The 17,737-nt window shown below is 47.1% G+C and overlaps 1 protein-coding gene across 1 annotated transcript in view; it reads left to right on the plus strand.

Annotated features, from left to right (window-relative positions):
* IGDCC3 (immunoglobulin superfamily DCC subclass member 3) overlaps nucleotides 1-17,737 on the plus strand; it is a 96,189-nt gene that overhangs the window by 67,084 nt on the left and 11,368 nt on the right. The window contains exons 6-7 of the mRNA XM_086848789.1: nucleotides 4,638-4,796; nucleotides 12,104-12,269. Coding sequence (XP_086704915.1) covers nucleotides 4,638-4,796; nucleotides 12,104-12,269 — 325 coding nt within the window. The remainder of the gene's footprint in view (nucleotides 1-4,637; nucleotides 4,797-12,103; nucleotides 12,270-17,737) is intronic.

Genomic DNA, 17,737 nt, shown 5'->3' on the forward strand with positions numbered 1-17,737 from the left:
CATGCATGAAATGTCAACATTCATTAGAGAGCAGGCTCTGAGAGAGATGTAAAATCATTAAGGGTTTGTTCAGGGAAGATAGGGATTTTCCTTTCAGAGCTACGCACTTCAGGCTTGGACCTGTATGTGTGCACAAATGAATATCCTGGGCACTTACTGCAAAGCCTTTTGAATGAACGACGATTTTAATGTATCCTTACCCTTTAACTGACAGGCCACTGAGCTGGCCTCCATAAAAGGTACCAAAGCAGAATAATAAACTATTTAGAGAGATACAGAAAAGTGAGGCGAGAAAGAAAGGACAGTGATTATCTGATAGCGTTATACAGAAGTTGTCAGAAAGAGCTGCACAATGGGAAGGAAATTACTAAAGAGGGAGCCATTCAAGAAGTAAACTATACAACAATTGTAGGAGCCAATTAATTGGTAACTTATTGGACACAGAAGCTTGCAATAGATTGCTGACTGGTTGACAGGAGCACCGTTCCTGTAAGTGTTTAGAAATAATAGAGTAAATTTCACCACTTCACATACTGAATAGTCAACTGTTGCAATGTACTCTAAATATGCTAATCCACAGTGCCCAGTGTCCGCAGGAGCAGGAGACCCATGTGTCTAAAAAGTGGAAGGCTACTATGACACAATACAAAGAATTCACAAAAGACCTAAATGATCAACATTAGAAAGTTGTTACTTTCTTTCTACTTGCTACTTACAAAAGAAAGGCGTTCGTGTTGTTGCATATTCATATCGCCTGGCACGTTTTAAGGGGGCTCTGTAATTGGTGCTGGTGTGCCAATCACTCGGTTAGCAGGCGGAGAATGGGCTCCAGAAAGTATCACATACACCTTGGAAAAATAAATAATGTGGCTCCCAAACTGCAGGTGTCTTTCATCCAGACTTCACCCCTGTGGGGAACCTGGAAGTACCTAAAAGAAAGCTGGAGGGGGACTTTTTGCAAGGGTGTGCAGTGATAGGACAAGGTGAAAATGGCTTTAAGCTGAAAGAGGGTAGATTTAGATGGAATATTAGGAAGAAATTGTTCCCTGTGAGGGTGGGGAGGCCCTGGCACAGGCTCCCCAGAAAAGCTGTGGCTTCCCCATGTCCAGAAGTGTACAAGGCCAGGTTGGACTGGGCTTGGAGCACCCTGGCATAATAGAATTCTCTGTCCATGGAAGGGGGATTGGAATGAGATGATCTTTATGATCCCTTCCAACCCTGTTCTGTGGTTCAGTGAAGTCTCTACTTGTCCATGAACAGATCATCTGTTGGGAGCATCTCCCATTTGGAGAATGGTCTCCTTTATTAATTATCTGAAACAAGAGCTGAACCTCCCCCTTTTGTCCTCATCAACTGAGGAATCGAAAGAGAGAGTCTGTCAGGTATTTCCCTCCAGGCTGGCTTTTTTTCAGCCCTCAAATTTTCTTCTTTTGACTTCTTTAAAAGAAGTGGAAGGTCATGGTAAATGAGCAGTGGTTTCAAGCCTGCCTGGGTCCTGACAGCTTTTGGAACTGAGCAAGTGTTGGTTTTGCAGACTTTCAGGTCTCCTCCATGAAGAGATGACTTTGTGGTGGCAGGTGATGCCAGGAAGGTGGATTTACAGGGTTTGGATTGCCTGATCCAAACCATTCTTCAGGTCTCCGTGTAAAGAAAACAGGGTTAAAATAAATAGCAACCTTTGCAAAGCAGGTGTGAAACATCAGTCCCTCAGTACAGTAGTTCTGCAAAGTGCTGAGCTTTCAGGATGCAAGGAATTTCTTGTGTAAACACTCTGTATTATTTATATGTGTTGTCAGTGTTGCTAAGTTGGACTAGATATTAGCTGAAGACCCTTTAGCTGACTGCAGGATGGCTCAGGCTGAGTGAGGCACAGTAGAGTGAGAAGGATGGAGCAGACCAGGAAAGTAGAGATGTTTCTGTAGAAGCCCTTTCCAGTGCTTTTGGAAAGGGAGGGGTTGAGTGAGAGGTGTCTGAGATGATCAGGGACAGTAATCTTTGCTGGCTGTTGGAGGTGGCCACACTGACCCAAATGGCAGATCCATCGAGGCTGCTGAGCTTGAAGAGCTTTGTTCTCCAGGGAAAAGAGAGATGTGTGGACAGGTGATGTTTCCTCAGACCACCAGACTTCCAATAACTGGAGTTGGAGAGATAATTGAGGGCATATTGATGCTGGTATTTGGACTGGGAGGGGAGCACCTGCTGCAGGCTGAATCTTTGCATGCTTAAATGATGGAGCATGTTATAAATAATACAGTAAAACTGCTGACATTCAAGTCACATTTCCGTGGTATTTCTCAAGGTATTTCTCAAGTGATGTGATGAAGGATCTGGATATGACCATTTCGCATCTTTCACCAGCCCCATCCCTCCCTCAAAAGGGAGATTTGATTTTTATGCCTATTGTAAATACAGACTTCCAAAAGGTCTAATTTAAAAGATGAAATCAAGTTCAATTTGGATTTAATTCAGACCTCTTTACACTTCAGTTCAAATGCTGTTTGGAAGGAATGATTCCTTGTTATTGCTCATTAAATGTGGGACAGGTCATGTTTTACTGTCCTTTTTATGACTGAGCCATTTACTGTGGTGGCTTGGCCAGCAGTGTGATCCTTTAATGACATTGTTTTTCTCTCTCTAAAAGACCTGAGCATTTTTCTTTGCAATGCAAATAATGAAGAGGTCTGGCATTTCCTGTCTAATGAAGCAATGAAACCTTTAAGCTTCAAAATTTCCTGAAAAACAATATATGCAGAGCATGGCAGGAGATGGGTTTGGGAAGTGCTTTTGTAGCTCTCAGTCCCTGCTTTGCTGATGTTTCCTAGCTGGATGCTGCCTGGAATCTGAAATGGAATCCCTCACTCCTCTGGTTGTATTGCGTTTGCATGACAAGATTTTGATAGTGTGGGGGCTACAGGGGTGGGTTTAGTGAGGAGTTGCTGGGAGCTTCCTCCTATCCAATGGAGCCAATTCCAGCTGGTTTCAAGATGGGCCCACCACTGCCCAAATCCAAGCCCATCACCAGTGGTGGTGGCACCTCTGGGTTAACAAATTTAAGGGAAAAAAGTTATTGCACAAGAGCAAATTGCAGCTGGAGAGAGGAGTGAGAACATGAGAGGAACAACCCTGCAGACCCGAAGATCAGTACAGAAGGAGGGGCAGGATCTGCTTCTGGTGCCAGAGCAGAGAGTCCCCTGCAGGCTGGGGTGCAGCCCATGGTGGGGCAGCTGTGCCTTTGCAGCCCATGGAGTTCCACAGGTAAGCAGAGATCCATCTACAGTCCATGGAGGAGCAGGAGTTTTCCCAATCTGTTCCAGAACCTGTTGGTTATGAATGACCCAAATTTTCTAATATTTTTTATTATGCAAAGCATAATATTAAATCTAAAGCATGTGATTGCAGGGTGACTTTTAGCTAGCCCTGTATGCTGTCTGTGTTGGAGTGTGAAGCTCATGGCAAGATTATGGCACAGACTTTGGAGCACAAGACCAGGCTCTTGTACTGTAGTGGAGCACATGAGTATGGAAGTCTCGTGGGAGGTCAGGTGGGTACATCACTAGGGCTGGTTCTTGCTTCTCTGGGTCCTGTAGGTTCTTTAAACTCCTCCATGAGCAAACTTGAGAGAACTGAATTCCTGATCCATGTCTGATGAAAGTGTGCTCCCTTTAACTGCTCTTCCAGTGAAACTCCTCCCCTGCTTTGCCCCTCTGCTCAGACACCCTGACATGTGTTAGGCCTGATTTAGAGCTGCCTTTGTCAGACAGTGTCTTAAAACAAAATCAATGGAACAATAGAAAGCAATAGCCTGATACTAATGAAACACATTGTAATTAGAGCTGGCTCAGAATTTTCCAGAGAAAACAGGAAAAAAGTGAATTCCCTGATACTGAACTATTTCACATGCCTCATATCCAGCACTCAGGGTGCGAGCAGCCCTTTTCAGTTGCCTTTCCAAGCCAGAGTCAATGAGATCTACCCACCAGCTCAGAAACCACTTCCTCAGCCCTGAGTTAGTGTGTGTTCAAGGGCTAAGGAATCAAAAATACAGGGTTCTCTTATTTTCAGAAGCCACAAAAATCCATCAGTGGTTGTCAGGTAAAGTGGTGTAACTTCTGTGTCAGGTAATATGCAGGCCATAAATTGCTGGTGGCTGGGAAAGTGCATCAGGGAAACACTGTAGTAGGTTGGCTGGTCTTCTTCCTGAAGCCTCTCTATTGGAAATAGACTATTGAGCTGATTGGATCCCTGCTCATTCTAATGCAAGAACCCAGGCAATGGCTCAGAGAAGCTGAGATGATTTAGCTTGGTTTAACCAGTCTGCTGAACTGTGTTCTGGGTGCTTCATCTTAATCTGAGCACGTGGTTGAAAGCTTTCATTTTTCCTGTGGTGGTAGTTTGGGTTTTTAAGCAGCAACAAAGAGGGATTTTGGGCAAACATGTCAATAAGGATCTGATTTCTGTAGAAGGCAGTTCTGATAAGAGCATCAGCTAAATCCCATGGACTTTACTTGGCAAATGGCAGTAGCAGAATGTGGCACCACTCCGAAAGTACTTAGACTGGACCTCACTGAGGGCTGTGCCCTGGAGAACCTCACCCAGAGCTCCAGCATGTGACTCTTGTCTTTCTCTCCTTCTTTCAGACGGCCGCCCGATTGGCGTGGAGGGGATCCAGGTGCTGGGCACAGGAAACCTCATGATCTCAGACCTCACAGTGCAGCATTCTGGCATCTACGTGTGCGCCGCCAACAAACCCGGCACGCGGGTGCGCCGCACCGCGCAGGGCAGCCTCGTCGTGCAAGGTGAGCCCCTGGGACCCTGAGGGCTTGGGTTGGACAAGTGCTGACTTCACTTCTCTGGTGGTACCAGAAAAACCACTTCTTTTCTAGACATGTGGTTTCCCAGGTGGGTGTTTGTCTGTGTCCCACACAGGTGAGTCACAACCAGGTATGGTTCAACTGAGGCATCAGCTGTATGGGCTACAGTGATTTCTCACTCCATCACAGGCATTCTTTTTCTTAGCAGACACTGGTTGTTACTTGTTATCATACTTGTGTATCTCAGCAGAAAGCCTGAATTGATCAGCCAAATTCATTGTCTCGTGGTCCTCAGTGATACAGGGACATGGTCACTGTTCTCATACTGGACATCTCTGAATGATAGGTATGACTCCTGCAGTGATATGCAGCAGTGGATACCACTCACGGAGTATTGCTTTCCAACTGAAATGGCACCAATAAGTCTAAAACCATTTCCAAAAAGTCTGTGAGACTGTTTCATGTAGCAGTTGATACTATGTCTGAGCCAGTTTCCAGGACCTAGTTGAAGCACATTTTGGGGGCTGTGCCCATGGGATACAGGTTACTCTTGTTCCTGCAGCAAATGTCCTGAAATGCTACTTGTAAAGGGCAGTTCAGCCCAAAGTAGAGATCAGCACTAGGGAAAGCACACAAGTCCTTTCCACATGCTCCATACAACCAGTCTCCATGGTGAGGGGAGCCAGGCAAGCATTTGAGAAGGCAAACCCAGCTGGCAGTGTGCTCTGAATGGCAGCAATCCGCCCCTGATTACAGGCACTCACCTCCTCTTCAAGCTAGTCCACTTAAAGCATCCCGCTCTCATCAGTTCACTCATTAACTATTGACTGATGATATCCTGAATCTAAAATTACACACCTCCTGCCGGAGCTGCTAATTGAACCTTTCTGCTGCTGATGGGGAAAGTGCCTTGCTCCAGCCCTGGTGCTCACCCTGCTCCAGCCCTGATGTCACCCAGCAGATCGCAGGAGTCGCTGGCAGTGATCCCACCAGCCGTGGAGGAGCAATGTAGAAAGGGTGCAGAAAGGGCTGCCTGTGCCTCCTGAGGTGCTGATCAGGCATGAGACAAGGTGAAAACTCACTGTTTCTCTTGCTTTTGGATTTCTGGGTGAGCAGTGCAATGAGGGGACCTCCCAGCTGGCACAGCTATGAATCCCCTGATTAAGAAACATCAGCTCCAGCATTAAGAGCAACCTCTCTACAGATTGAAACCCTTTAGAGCTGCTGCAGGACAGCACTGCACATGGTAGTCTCCTAAGCCCAAATGCCACGCTGATGTCCAGGAGGCAGGGAGGCAGACCCAAAACAAATTACTTGGAAAATCCATGAAGTTTCAAAAATACAGCTATCAAATATGGTTGACTGCTCCTGTTAGCAACTGAGTGAGAGGCTGAAAGGTAGCACAACCTCTCATTGCTACAGATAGCAGTTTTTAGTCTTTTTGGAGATTTGAACATCAGCTCTTGAGCAACTGGTCTAGTGCTGGAGTTCAGCTGCTGTAGAATTACTGTGTATTTTCTCCTGGCAAGCCAAGATAAAATTTTTCCCCAAAATGTCACTCACAGTGCCATTGGAGCCCAGTCTTTCTTTGGAAAGAGGATGCTCCTGCATCCAGCATCAGCAGAGAAGCTGGCAGTGGTGTGGAGAAGTGTGGCCAGTGTGCTCTTGGAGTAGCCCTTAGACAGGACCTGCAGTGTCCAGGACCCCAACCTGTGTTGCCCATCCTTAAAGTGCTTTCTGTTTTTTAGGGGAATGTTCCCCAAGCAGGGTAATGGCAGACCCTGGCCAGGCAGCTGAGCTCATCCCAGGTTTGTTCACCCTCCCTCTGGAAGCAGTTTTTCCTGCCTCTGCATCTCATTTTGCCTGAATTTTCCAGCTGAGAGGTACAAATGATTGCTGTTCAGGTTCGTCTGGGAAGAAAACAGCGATAATGACTGACATGGGAGACTGTGGGTTTTATCTTTGTCAAGATGTCAGTGATGCAAATTACATCTGTAAAGAGAAGAAAAGCAAAGAGCAGGCTATCAAAAGCCTGGTTGGAGAGGAAGTTAGCACAGGGCTAGGACAATGCGGCGTCCTCAAAGCACACCAGGCCAGGTACTTGCTGCCTTTATGCAGGGGCCCTTGAAGTGCCTAGAGACACAAATTAACTTGCCCCAGTCTTTTGTAGGAGGGATGTTTTATAGGTGGGAAACTGGAGGAGAAAGGCTGATATTTCCTGTTGTAAGACAAGGAGCTAGTGGGAGGCTGGAACTGAGATCATGTCCTCCCTGCTGACAGTGGTGGTCCTTGTCCCATCCAGCAGCTGCATGGGCAGAGGTGTCCTAACACAGGGCTCTGCTCTTCCTCCAGCAGTAATGTCCTTTCCACTGCAGGTTTTCCTTCAGATAATCTAACACCATCTTATTATCTTCCTGGGAATTCTTCCTCCCTCCAGAGGAGAAGGCGTCAATCCCCCACTCCTTCCCTCCCTACCCTCCCTTGGCCATTTAGGCTCCTTTGATCTCTTTTGTAAGGTTCTCACACAAGAAAGTTTCCATTTTCCCTTCAGATCCCAGCGCAGCCATTTGAATATTGCTTTGTGCTGGGCTTCGAATGAAAGTCTCACGGGGGGAGTTGTCGAAGGGCCGAATGCGGCGCCGACTGAAACCAAGGGTGTGCGTGTGTGTGAGGCAAGGGAAGAGTAGGCTTCGGTGGCAAGGGAAAAAAAAAGCACTTTCCCTCTACCTCCTGTGCAATCTTTTGTGCTTTATTATGTGTTTGGTGTCATAACAAACTGATGGGCTGTGAATGGCCAGATGGTCACCAGTGTTCTCCACTCCACGCTTCATTTCCTCCTGAAAGCTATGCAGAAAAATGAGATCCTATCTCATAAATGAGGGCCCATCTTAAGGACATGGGTTTGAAGGCTCTGCTGACAATGCCTGCCTTGTTCGCCTTGCTTTCTGTTGGCAGGACTGGGCAGCGCTCCTTGGTCCAGCAGATCCGGCCACCGCTGCGCTTCCTGATGTTTCTTCCATCGTTCTTGCTCACTGGCATCACAAGCCTTGGCTGCGGGCTGCAATTCAGCAGCAGATGTATTGCAGTTGCTGTGGTTTAGGCTTGGCTCTGTGGTACTTGGTTTGTCCTTGAGTTTAGCCCTGAATTCATTCTACAAACAAGCTTCAATACGTGCTCTGTGAGCCAGTGTTCCCCATGGAGCAGTTCTCCACATTTTCTTTCAAGAAAAGCCACCATGCAGGGACAGGTGGGCACTCAAATCTTGTCTGTCAGGATGCTGAAGTGATCTGGGATGTCTGATCCCTATGGAGCGTTCTTCCAGGACCACACTTGTGGGTGACATGGGGACATGACTCTGCTGCTGTAGAACTCTGGCCTGCACCTTGATGGGACAAGAATTTAATGAGGGCTGAAAGACAGGCTCCATGACAACCCCTTTGAGTGTTCTTTGCCTGTTTTCCAGGGGACATGGCACAGTTTCCACCTTTGGCCCTTGCAGTCCAATCAATGATACTGTAAGTTACTCAGGTAAACATCTAAATATCCTCTATAGTGAACAGAGAGAAGCCAAGTGAGCAGCAGTTGTCTTAAATCTCCTGTCACCATCTGCTGTGCTTGAGTGACTTCCCTGTTGACCTGACTTCTCCTTTATACCCTTATTGTGAGTGCCAGTAGCCTAATTTATGAGGTTTTGTTGCTTCCATGTTATTCTTCCTTCTCTTTATCCCAGCCTCCCTCCCTGACCCTGCCACTCTGTCCACTTGAGAATTAATGACACTTTATAGTGAGATGCAAGAGGCACAGATTGGTCTGGCACCAGAGCATTGGCTGTCAGTGCTCCCTTAACCTTAGGATCTTCTCAGTGATCCTTGGGACCTTCTGTGAGCCATCAAGCACAGCCATAAGCACCACACCACAATCTCATGGCGAGGACAGCAAAGCTCCCTGATATTCTTGGGGGACACACTGGTTGCTGGTCCCTGCTGACAAGTCCTGGAAGAGATGGAGCCCACGGGGGTCTCCCATTAGAAGATAGTATTGCAGTACATCTCCACGCTATTACAGTTTGCTGAGCACAGTAAAAGCTATTGAATCACTTAATTAACAATTCTGGGGGTGGTATTAAGTGTTATTGCTTTTTGATACCAATGTCATGCCTTTAAATATTCATTCAAACTGCATGATCCCCTCCCTCCCATTAAGTCCTGAATAATCAACGCTCTGGTTTCTTCATACTTCACAAGGCAGGGCTGGATCTTGCCCACTCTTCCTGTCACGTTTGAATCCTCTACTCCTAACAGTGATCTTTATTACGGATATCTTTATTAAATCATAATGGAGGGCTGAGAAATGCTTCCTCTGGCTGCCTGCAATGGCCTTTTGGCATGTAGTGTGGAAAGGGCAGAAGCGTTCAGGCCACTGCATCTCCATGCAGAGTGGGATGGGCCCTGACAGGATGCTCTGTTAATTATGAGTGATGATGAGGATGAAGGGCTGGCAGCAGGCAGGGCTTAGCTGAAGGCAAAGCTGGCAGTGGGCAGGGTTTGCTTTTGCTCCTTCCCCATTAACCCAGGCAAACTCTTGGGTCAAAATCATTTGGAAGGGCAGGGGAGAGGACCTGGGAGAGGAGGTATTTTTGTGCCCAGGAAAGGAGCCATTTGCCCTGAGACCACACACCAGCAGTTGCCTGAGGGCGCCTTCCTTGGGGCACTGGTTATGAACACAGGCTGGGTGCATCCTGGTGCAGGTAGCAGAGGGACAGCCACTCAGTCCCTGTCCTTTGAACTCCATCTGTTCCCAGACCATGTCCTCTGACTGCATGGGTTTCTGTTTCAACCTGGGCCATTTTGGCACTACAACTTCACACTGCTGAGACCTCAACAGGACAGAACAATGTCTGGGGAAAGCCAGGAGGAGCAGAAGCAGTGGAAGGGCAGTCTGTGCCTTGCAGTGAGGAATGCCATGGAACGGGGGACAGCTCGGCACAGCAGAGGTGGGAACGTGCTCCCCAGAGAGTTTAATCAAGTTAAGCAGGGTCTGGGTTGTGTTTAGCAAGGCAGCAAAGAGGAGGGGTGGCAGAGAGGAGCAGGGACCCGAGGAACCTGTGGGGCCATGGCACCAAGCAGTGTCACTGGCGCCGAGCCAGCGGCCGCAGCTGCACGTTCGTTACCCCGAGTCACACGCGACACCGCTCCAATTACTCCCTCTTGACACGGGCTAATAAGGGAGGATAAGGAGAGCTGGTGGTTCCAGAAGGGTTATGCTGGATGCTTCTTTCCATATTTCAACTTTGTTTCTGCTGGAACAAACGATGGGTTTGAGATTTGATGAAGCGAGGGGGAGGCAGAGGCAAAGAGCCAAGAGGATCTTTAGTGAAGCTGTAGTGAGGTGGCTGTGCCCTTCCTTGGCATCGTGGGTTTGCACCTGCGAGTGCTGCGGGTGCAGCTCGGGAGCCCAGATGAAAGCAGGGAGGTGCACAGCCACTTGCAAAATAATTGCTCCTGCAAAACTGGGCCAGCACAAAGCGAGGGGCGGGAGGCTGAGGAAAATCAAGTCTCTAATGCTCTCACTGTACACCACAAAGGGGCCATTCATGGCAGGGATGAGGGGTTTTTCCCCTGTTTGTCCTTGCTTCCAACTTTTATTGAACCCATCCTGAATTTTGTTTTAATCTGTAAGTAAGAGCAAAAACACAGAAGGGAAGTAAAAGGGCAAGAGGTTGATTGGCACATGGGGAGGTTTAGCAGGAGGTTCTGGAAGTCTGTGTCCATTGGGTTGCGGGGATCAGGTTCACTAGTGCAGCCAAGCGCTGACAGTGCTGGCCTGACAATAAACTCTGCTGGAGGATACCCTGTACCAGTAACGTAAGTCAGACCTGCCATGCTTCACTTCCCTCTGATTATTGAAAATGAAGAAGGAGGCTCCTTCAAGGGGGATGGGCTCTGTGATGAATTCCTCTGTCTTCCTGCTTGGAGGACTTAGAATCTGCACAACTGAACTTTTACTCTCACACAAGCACCTGCCCTTGCAGTTTGGCCATGTTACAGCAGTAGCCATACTCTTCCCTTACTGGCACACAGCTGGGAAAGACTTTTATCCCCCCAAAATGCTGCAGGAAACCCCAAGGGGTGTTTTGGCCATGAGCCATAAGTCTCAAGTCTTGCATCCCACCTACAGCCTGGCCACTCCTCAGTATATTTTGCTGGACCAGTTTGCTCTCTTTTTCAATCCCTGCATCTCTGCTTGTGGCACAACCACCAACCCCATGCTTGGAAAATGCCAGTGAGTGGCTCTGAATGTGTTTCCCTGGATAATCTTTCTTTTGTCAAAAAAATTTAATGTCAGCCATCCGTTATGTGATGTTAGTCAGTAAATTTATTATGGGTCTGTGCCTCTTATCTGTTTGTCTTCATTGTGTCTGCTGCTGGTTCCACCTGATTTTAGGTTTCAGTAGCAGCCTGCAGTATATTTATCACTTTGCCCTTTGAAGCAGAACTGCTTGAATAATCTCACCTATTTGGCAGTGTCTGTCAGGCCCTGCTTTCTGTAGACTGATACGCTGGTTTATTCTGATAAATGATTTTAAATCTAATTTGAGCTGCTGGAAGGAAGAGATCACTTTCTGTTTAAAAATGTTACTGCCAAAGGTGAAAACATTTGGTGACAAGGTGAGCAGCAGTTACAGGCATGGTGTAGTCTTCTGCAAGGCTTCGCAGGACCCCAGAAGTCCCAGACTGAAGATCTGGGGTGAAAAAAGGTTCCCTAATCTTCTGCTGACAGGAAAAATTGGCAGCAAATCTGATGTTTACTGGGGAGAGAATACCCTGTCAGATTGCTGTATGATATCTACACATTTCTTTCCATTTCAAGCAGTTGCTAATGCCATTCAGGTCCTTTAGACACAGCCAGGGTGTTGCTCAAGCTCCTCCATTGAGGAAACAGCACAGCTCCCCAGCTGCAGCACTGGGATTGCTTTCCATGGGAGACCAGGGAGAAATGAAGGGGCTTAAACCTTGGTCCTGTTTGCCTGAACCCTGCAGGATTAATCTTGGCATTCCATCACTTCTGATCTGGCTTTCACTGGCCTCCTGTGAAGCCATGACTGCCAGGATGCTTTGCATTGTTTACAGACACACCATCCAAATCAGAGTTATCTGCTGCCTGTGCTGTGGGTTGGCCAAGTATCCCACATTCCCAGGCAGACAAGGCTTATTGATAAGGTGGTTTTTTGTACCAGGATAAAGTAGGATCATCATGACTTATCTCACCCTTGTTCTCCTTCCTCCTCTCAGCCCCAGCAGAGTTTGTGCAGCATCCCCAGTCCATTTCCAGACCCGTGGGGACTACTGCCATCTTCACGTGCGTGGCCCAAGGGGAGCCCCCTCCCCAGATCACATGGCTGAGGAACGGGCAGATCCTGGAGACCAGTGACCACATCAAGCTGAAGAATAACAACAGGTAGGTGCTGGTGCACTGAGCTCTGGCACTGCTGTGGAAATGAGAGTGGGAGAAATCTGGATTGCTTTCTGCATAACAAAGAGCTAGTGGGAAGGTGGCAGTGTTCTGAAGCTGATCTGTGGTTTCAGCTTGGGCTTTGATAAACTAAAACACTGCTCCAGTCCTGCTGGCTGCGCCTTATAGTCTTACAGTTCGGTGCTCCATGATTTTTTGTGCCAGGACATCAATATTAGATCTTGACTGTTGATGCAGGAACCCAGGAAAAGTTTCTCTTTTCTCCTGATCATCATCTGCAAGGCTAAATGTTGTTCCTGGAGCTGACAGGGACCACATTGACTCCTCAGTGGAGGAACTGTGCTTTAATGCCTGGACATTGACCTGCCTGGGTGTGCAAATGTAAATACATTAGAAATAATATTTGTGTGGAGCCTGACTTTCACTAAACTTTAGCCTTTTATCTCACCAGGGAAGAGTGTGTTCTCTGAGTACTAAATAACTGCATTTTCCTGTGAGGGGATGGGGATGTTTGTATTGAGGAAATGATGCACTTAGTGTGAAAATTACCAGTTGACAATGTAGTTTCTATGGAAATAGCATGAAAAAATACACTACAAAATAATAGCACCTGTGTTGTAAACCTGATGTATTGGTAGAGGTTTGTACTCTGTGGTGTCATAGAGCTGCTCTCTATATTAACAAATGTGTCTCAGGAAAGCAACTACCCAGCCTCACTGGAGGGTCTGGACCTTCAGTTTAGACAGTTGGGGGAAATGCTGTGCAGGCACCATGACTTGTTCCTCAGGGGACAAGAGTTTATTTTTCTGAGTGTCTGTATAATGTGGCTTTTTGTTTTCTCATTTGAGGGGTTTTAAATCTTTGTTACATGAGTGATGGAAGGATGTGTGATGCGAGAAGGATAAAGTGTGAGTGGTAATAAAATCATCTCAGTCAGAGGAGGTTTTCTCCAAACTGGAAGTTTTTAGAGCTTCAGAATACTTTGTATGTGCACATACAGATGACACTCAGTTCAGGCATGTGGTATTCTAGTTCATGGCATGGCTTTCTGAGGCATGTCTTCCCTTTATTGTGTGAACAGAGCAGAAGGGGTAGGAGGGAGATTAGTGCATCCTTTTTTATTGGTGAAGAAGTGAAGTCAAAAGTGGTCAAGGTCATTAAATCCATGGCAAAACTGGCACTGAATCCAGCTCTGTGTCTCGCCCAGATGTCTCTGAAATCAGACATTGTGCCTGTGAAATCATTCCTCTTCACTTGAGGAGAGCAGGAGTCAGGTCTTTGGTCATGGTCATGTCTCCTGTGCCTGGAGCTGTACTACCCATGCACATGAACTGCAACTTGGTGAACATCTCTGTAATCACTTTCTTATGGGAATTATTTAATGCAATTTAGCATCAGTCTTTTCCAGAGCGAGCTGAATGATCAGATTACAGCATCTGGCACAGGCTGAGGGAGCTCAGCCCTTCCTGGGGCTCAGCTGACACGTGGCATCTTCTCAAGCTATAGTAACACAATTGTAAAGCTGAGCCCTCAGGCTGTGGTACTTGACAGTGCTGAACTTTTGTCTTCTTTCACACCAGTCTTGGTCGACTCCAACCTCCAGCTCCAGGCAAGTGGCCATGCCTGGTGGTTTCCAAAGCTGTCACTCTAGAAAATGCCCTCACTGGTGCAGCAGAGCTGGGAGCTCCATGGTGAGGGGACACATCAACAGATCATTTTTTCCTGAGCTTTTTCAAGTTTGCCCTTTGTTTTACTCTCATGGGCATGACTAAGTGCTGTAACCCACTTAGTTCCAGGCAGAATCAGTTTGTGGTTATGTCTTGGATTTATCAGTCTATTGCACTTGGAAAATATTTGTCTGTATAAGGATGGATCTCGAATCTACTAGTAATGAAGCTACTAAACTACACTATGAGCTTTTTAATTAGATTACATGGTTTCCTAAAAAATCCATTTGGATTAAAACTCTGCTTAATACTGTCATAGAGGTCTGAATGCCCCCTAAGGGGTTTTTAGGAAAAAAAAAGTAAATCATCCCAAAACATATCATGTGCTATTGATTGCCAAATGTGTCATTGGGAGCAATTTTTGTAAATTAACACGGCCAAAAGCAAGGTGCAGACCTGCAGAAGATGGTGTGTTTGAGATGCTGCTCTGCTCCTGCAAGCTTGAGGCCCTGTGGGCAGCAGCACAAACCCAAAGCCAGTGGATCTGTTGCTTCCCAAAGTTGTGAAGGGCCCTTTTGCATCTGCCTCACCCCACACTGTCTCTCACATTCAGTAACTGCAAATCCAAGGAGAGCAAACCCAACGAGGTGAGGGGACTCCAGAAACCCTTCATTGCTGGAATGCAGCTTCAGGACTGGATTGACTGGAGATTGGATGTGACTGCTGATACAATATCAGACATTCACTTGCTAAGCAACTTCCAGCTTTCAGCACAGTAAAATCAGCCTCACAGGCTGCATCCAATAAATATCTCATCCCTCGTGGTCCCTCAGATGTGAATTCCCATCACCTGATGTGTTGACGGTTTCTGGGCACATTAGCATTAAAGATCAGCCTTCTGTTGTGCCCTCTCCAGAGGTGGTTGTTATGTTTTGAAAATGCCAGCTGTGTGGGAACAAAATAGCCAATCGATGATTAGCAAAAAATCAAAAGCAGTTCTGGGATAGCGGATAATTGTTAATGAAAAATGCATGAAGGCTCAGGCATAGGGAATTGTGGGGTTTTCCATTAAAAGCTGTGAATAAAAATGACTGAAGGAGCTGATGATGGGGCTGCCTTGCCATGCAGCCCCTGGGCTGGGGATGGAGCTGACTGCTGTCAGGGTGGTGCTGTGCTGAGCCAAGCTCTCCCAGGGAGAAGCTGATGGAGCCTTTAGGCCTTTGGTGGAGCCATCTCTACATCCAGCATTGGCAGAGTCTGCCCCTCTATGCTGACAGAGATGCCCATGTTGCTCCTGGAGTGATTCTGATCAATCATGATCCAAATGCCTGAGAGGTATAAGGGGAATTTCTAGCACCCAGCATCACCAGTCCAGAAGTGGAGTACTGCTGCAGGAGGAAGGTGTGGTTACTGACCAAGTTGGGCTTGTGTAAAATTATGCTTCTAGGTTATTACTTAAAAATTTACAAAGAAGCATGAAATAGTCCCCAAATTACCACTGTGAAAGGTTTATTGCTATTCTTCCTTTGACACAATCAGGTTCAGGGCAGAAATTTTCAGCCTGGAAGTGTATCACACTATGGGGTTTATATTGCCAGAATAGCAAAGAACAAAGGCCAACATCTTCAGAGAAGGCAGGTTCTCTAAATATTGATTTTCCAGAAAGATTATATTTACAAATTGTAATTAAGGGACTTCATTTGTTCCACCAGAAAAAGGCTTTGTTAGAATTTGGGCTCAGGTGGCATTCGCTCTGCTTGGTGACCTTTGTAAATTCTTCCTGCACTTGGTTTAGTGCTCTGGAAATGTCTCACTTCCAGGGCCATTCATGTTCAAGGCTCATCAGGGGAAATATTCCTTTGTAAATAAAGATCAGAACAACTTTTCTCTTCCTGCACTTCTTATGCTGTTAAATCCCAGTCCAGAAACAGAGAGGGGCCTTCAAGTACAAACATCCCAGCCAGCCCTTCTGGTACCAAACCCAGGGAAGCCAGAGCCTGTCATTCACAAGGTGGCTTTTTTCTGTAAACCCTGCATTAGCTGAGTGTGGAAAAGTGCAGATGGGTTTATACATCCCTTCATGGTGCACACTCCCCACAGACACTTCAATTTGTATGGTTTTGGACCACATAAAGGAGGACAGGCAAGCCTGCAGTTCCTTATGCCATGTGTTTGAAGACAGTTGTGATTGAGGGAAGGGTGCTCTATTGCAAATCATATTTCAGTTCCCAGAAGCATGACAAATAAGTACGTGGGGGATGGGGATGTGAACCCGCTGCTCCTGATTTAAGCATAATTTATGGGTTTGACTTTGGAAGACACATGGAAATGGCCTTTGCAAGGAGGATCTCTGCACGGGTGCACGAAGCCCTCTAAGCAGTGGGGAATCAGCATGATCCCTGCATCAAGCAGGGATCCTGTGCTGGGATCACACAGCCATATCCCACAAAAAGGACCTGCAGCAGCCCTGGATCAGCCAACAGCAACAAGCATCAGTCTCTCCTTTTCATGTGGCTGCAATTATTTTGCTACCAAGTTGTCTGTGTAATTTCTCTGTGTGCTGCTCCACTGAGCTGCTCTTGAAGTGCATTAAGTGAGGAGTTTTAAGTGTTCTTTCCAACTGTTGCACACAGCAAAATCCATCAGCAGAGAATGGTCCTTACACAGGAGGCTTTGAGGCAGGACTGAGCCCATGGTGGTGTAGACTAAAATTAGTCTCCCTAAATTAGGCTGGGTCTTTTTCTTCTCCAGTATGTGCTGCTTGCTTGAGAAAAGGTTTGAGGGACTTTCCATTTAGCAGCAGAGAGCTCTCCCAGCTGTCTGCATTTGCAGTCCTACCAATACAGGTTCTGCCCTCCCTCCCAGTACTCTTCCTGAGATGTTTTGTGCTTCCCCATGGTCCTCTGCTTCCTGGGACAGGATTCAGTTAAGTCTGTGATTGTGCTCTGTGGCTTATAAAAACAGACTGAGTGTCTAGTACCAGCAACATCCTTTCAGCTCTTGGATGAGTCTGAAATCATAAGATTGGGCTGGGGTCCTGGCCAGTGGGCTGCAGTACCTGCAAAATAGAAACCAGTCCTTCTGCATCACCCAACCCAATTTCACCCAGGACACTCTGTATGATATTTAATTTCTGGATGTGTAAGAATATGCATATAGAGGGCTGGGAATGATATGCAGTGTCCCTCTTGGTTGCTGAGTGTCACTTTTCAATTTTGCATCTTAATTTCAGCCTGTATGAGGCAACCTTCAGAATACAGGGCATTTCTGCAAAGCTGGGGAACAAAGGCTCCTTCCCAGCACAGCACAGGCCAGCAGCCCAGGAACAGATCATTCAGTGCAGCACAGCACAACACAGGCCACGACAAACAGAGGCAGAGCAGGGATGGGGCATCTGAATGTGGCACTGGTGGCTTTCTGTATCTGCTGGCACTCAGAATGCCGTCCCTGCTAGCCACAGCCTGCTCTCTGCATTCATTTCATCACACTCCCTCCTTTGTGCGCCTGTGCGCGCGCAGGCTGATGCCCTCCCAGATGGGCCCCTCTTCTTTGTGCTGCTGAATCGATGAAGAGGCTTCCTTCAGTTTGCAGACTTTTTCAGAGGAGCCTTTGGAAAGCCGATCTCCGGTCACCGGCCTGGACCCCTGACCCGAGCCAGATCAGTCATCCTGATTGCCTATGAACTGGGAAGACAGCTTGGGAATACTGCGGCTTTGGAGCAGCCGAGGCCTCTCGTTTCAGCTCAGCCGGGTGTGAATCTGCAGCGGCTCCTCTCCCCACTTCCAT

Source organism: Cyanistes caeruleus, chromosome 13, assembly GCF_971803275.1.
Source record: "Cyanistes caeruleus chromosome 13, bCyaCae1.hap1.1, whole genome shotgun sequence".
NCBI classification, from domain to species: Eukaryota; Metazoa; Chordata; class Aves; order Passeriformes; family Paridae; genus Cyanistes; species Cyanistes caeruleus.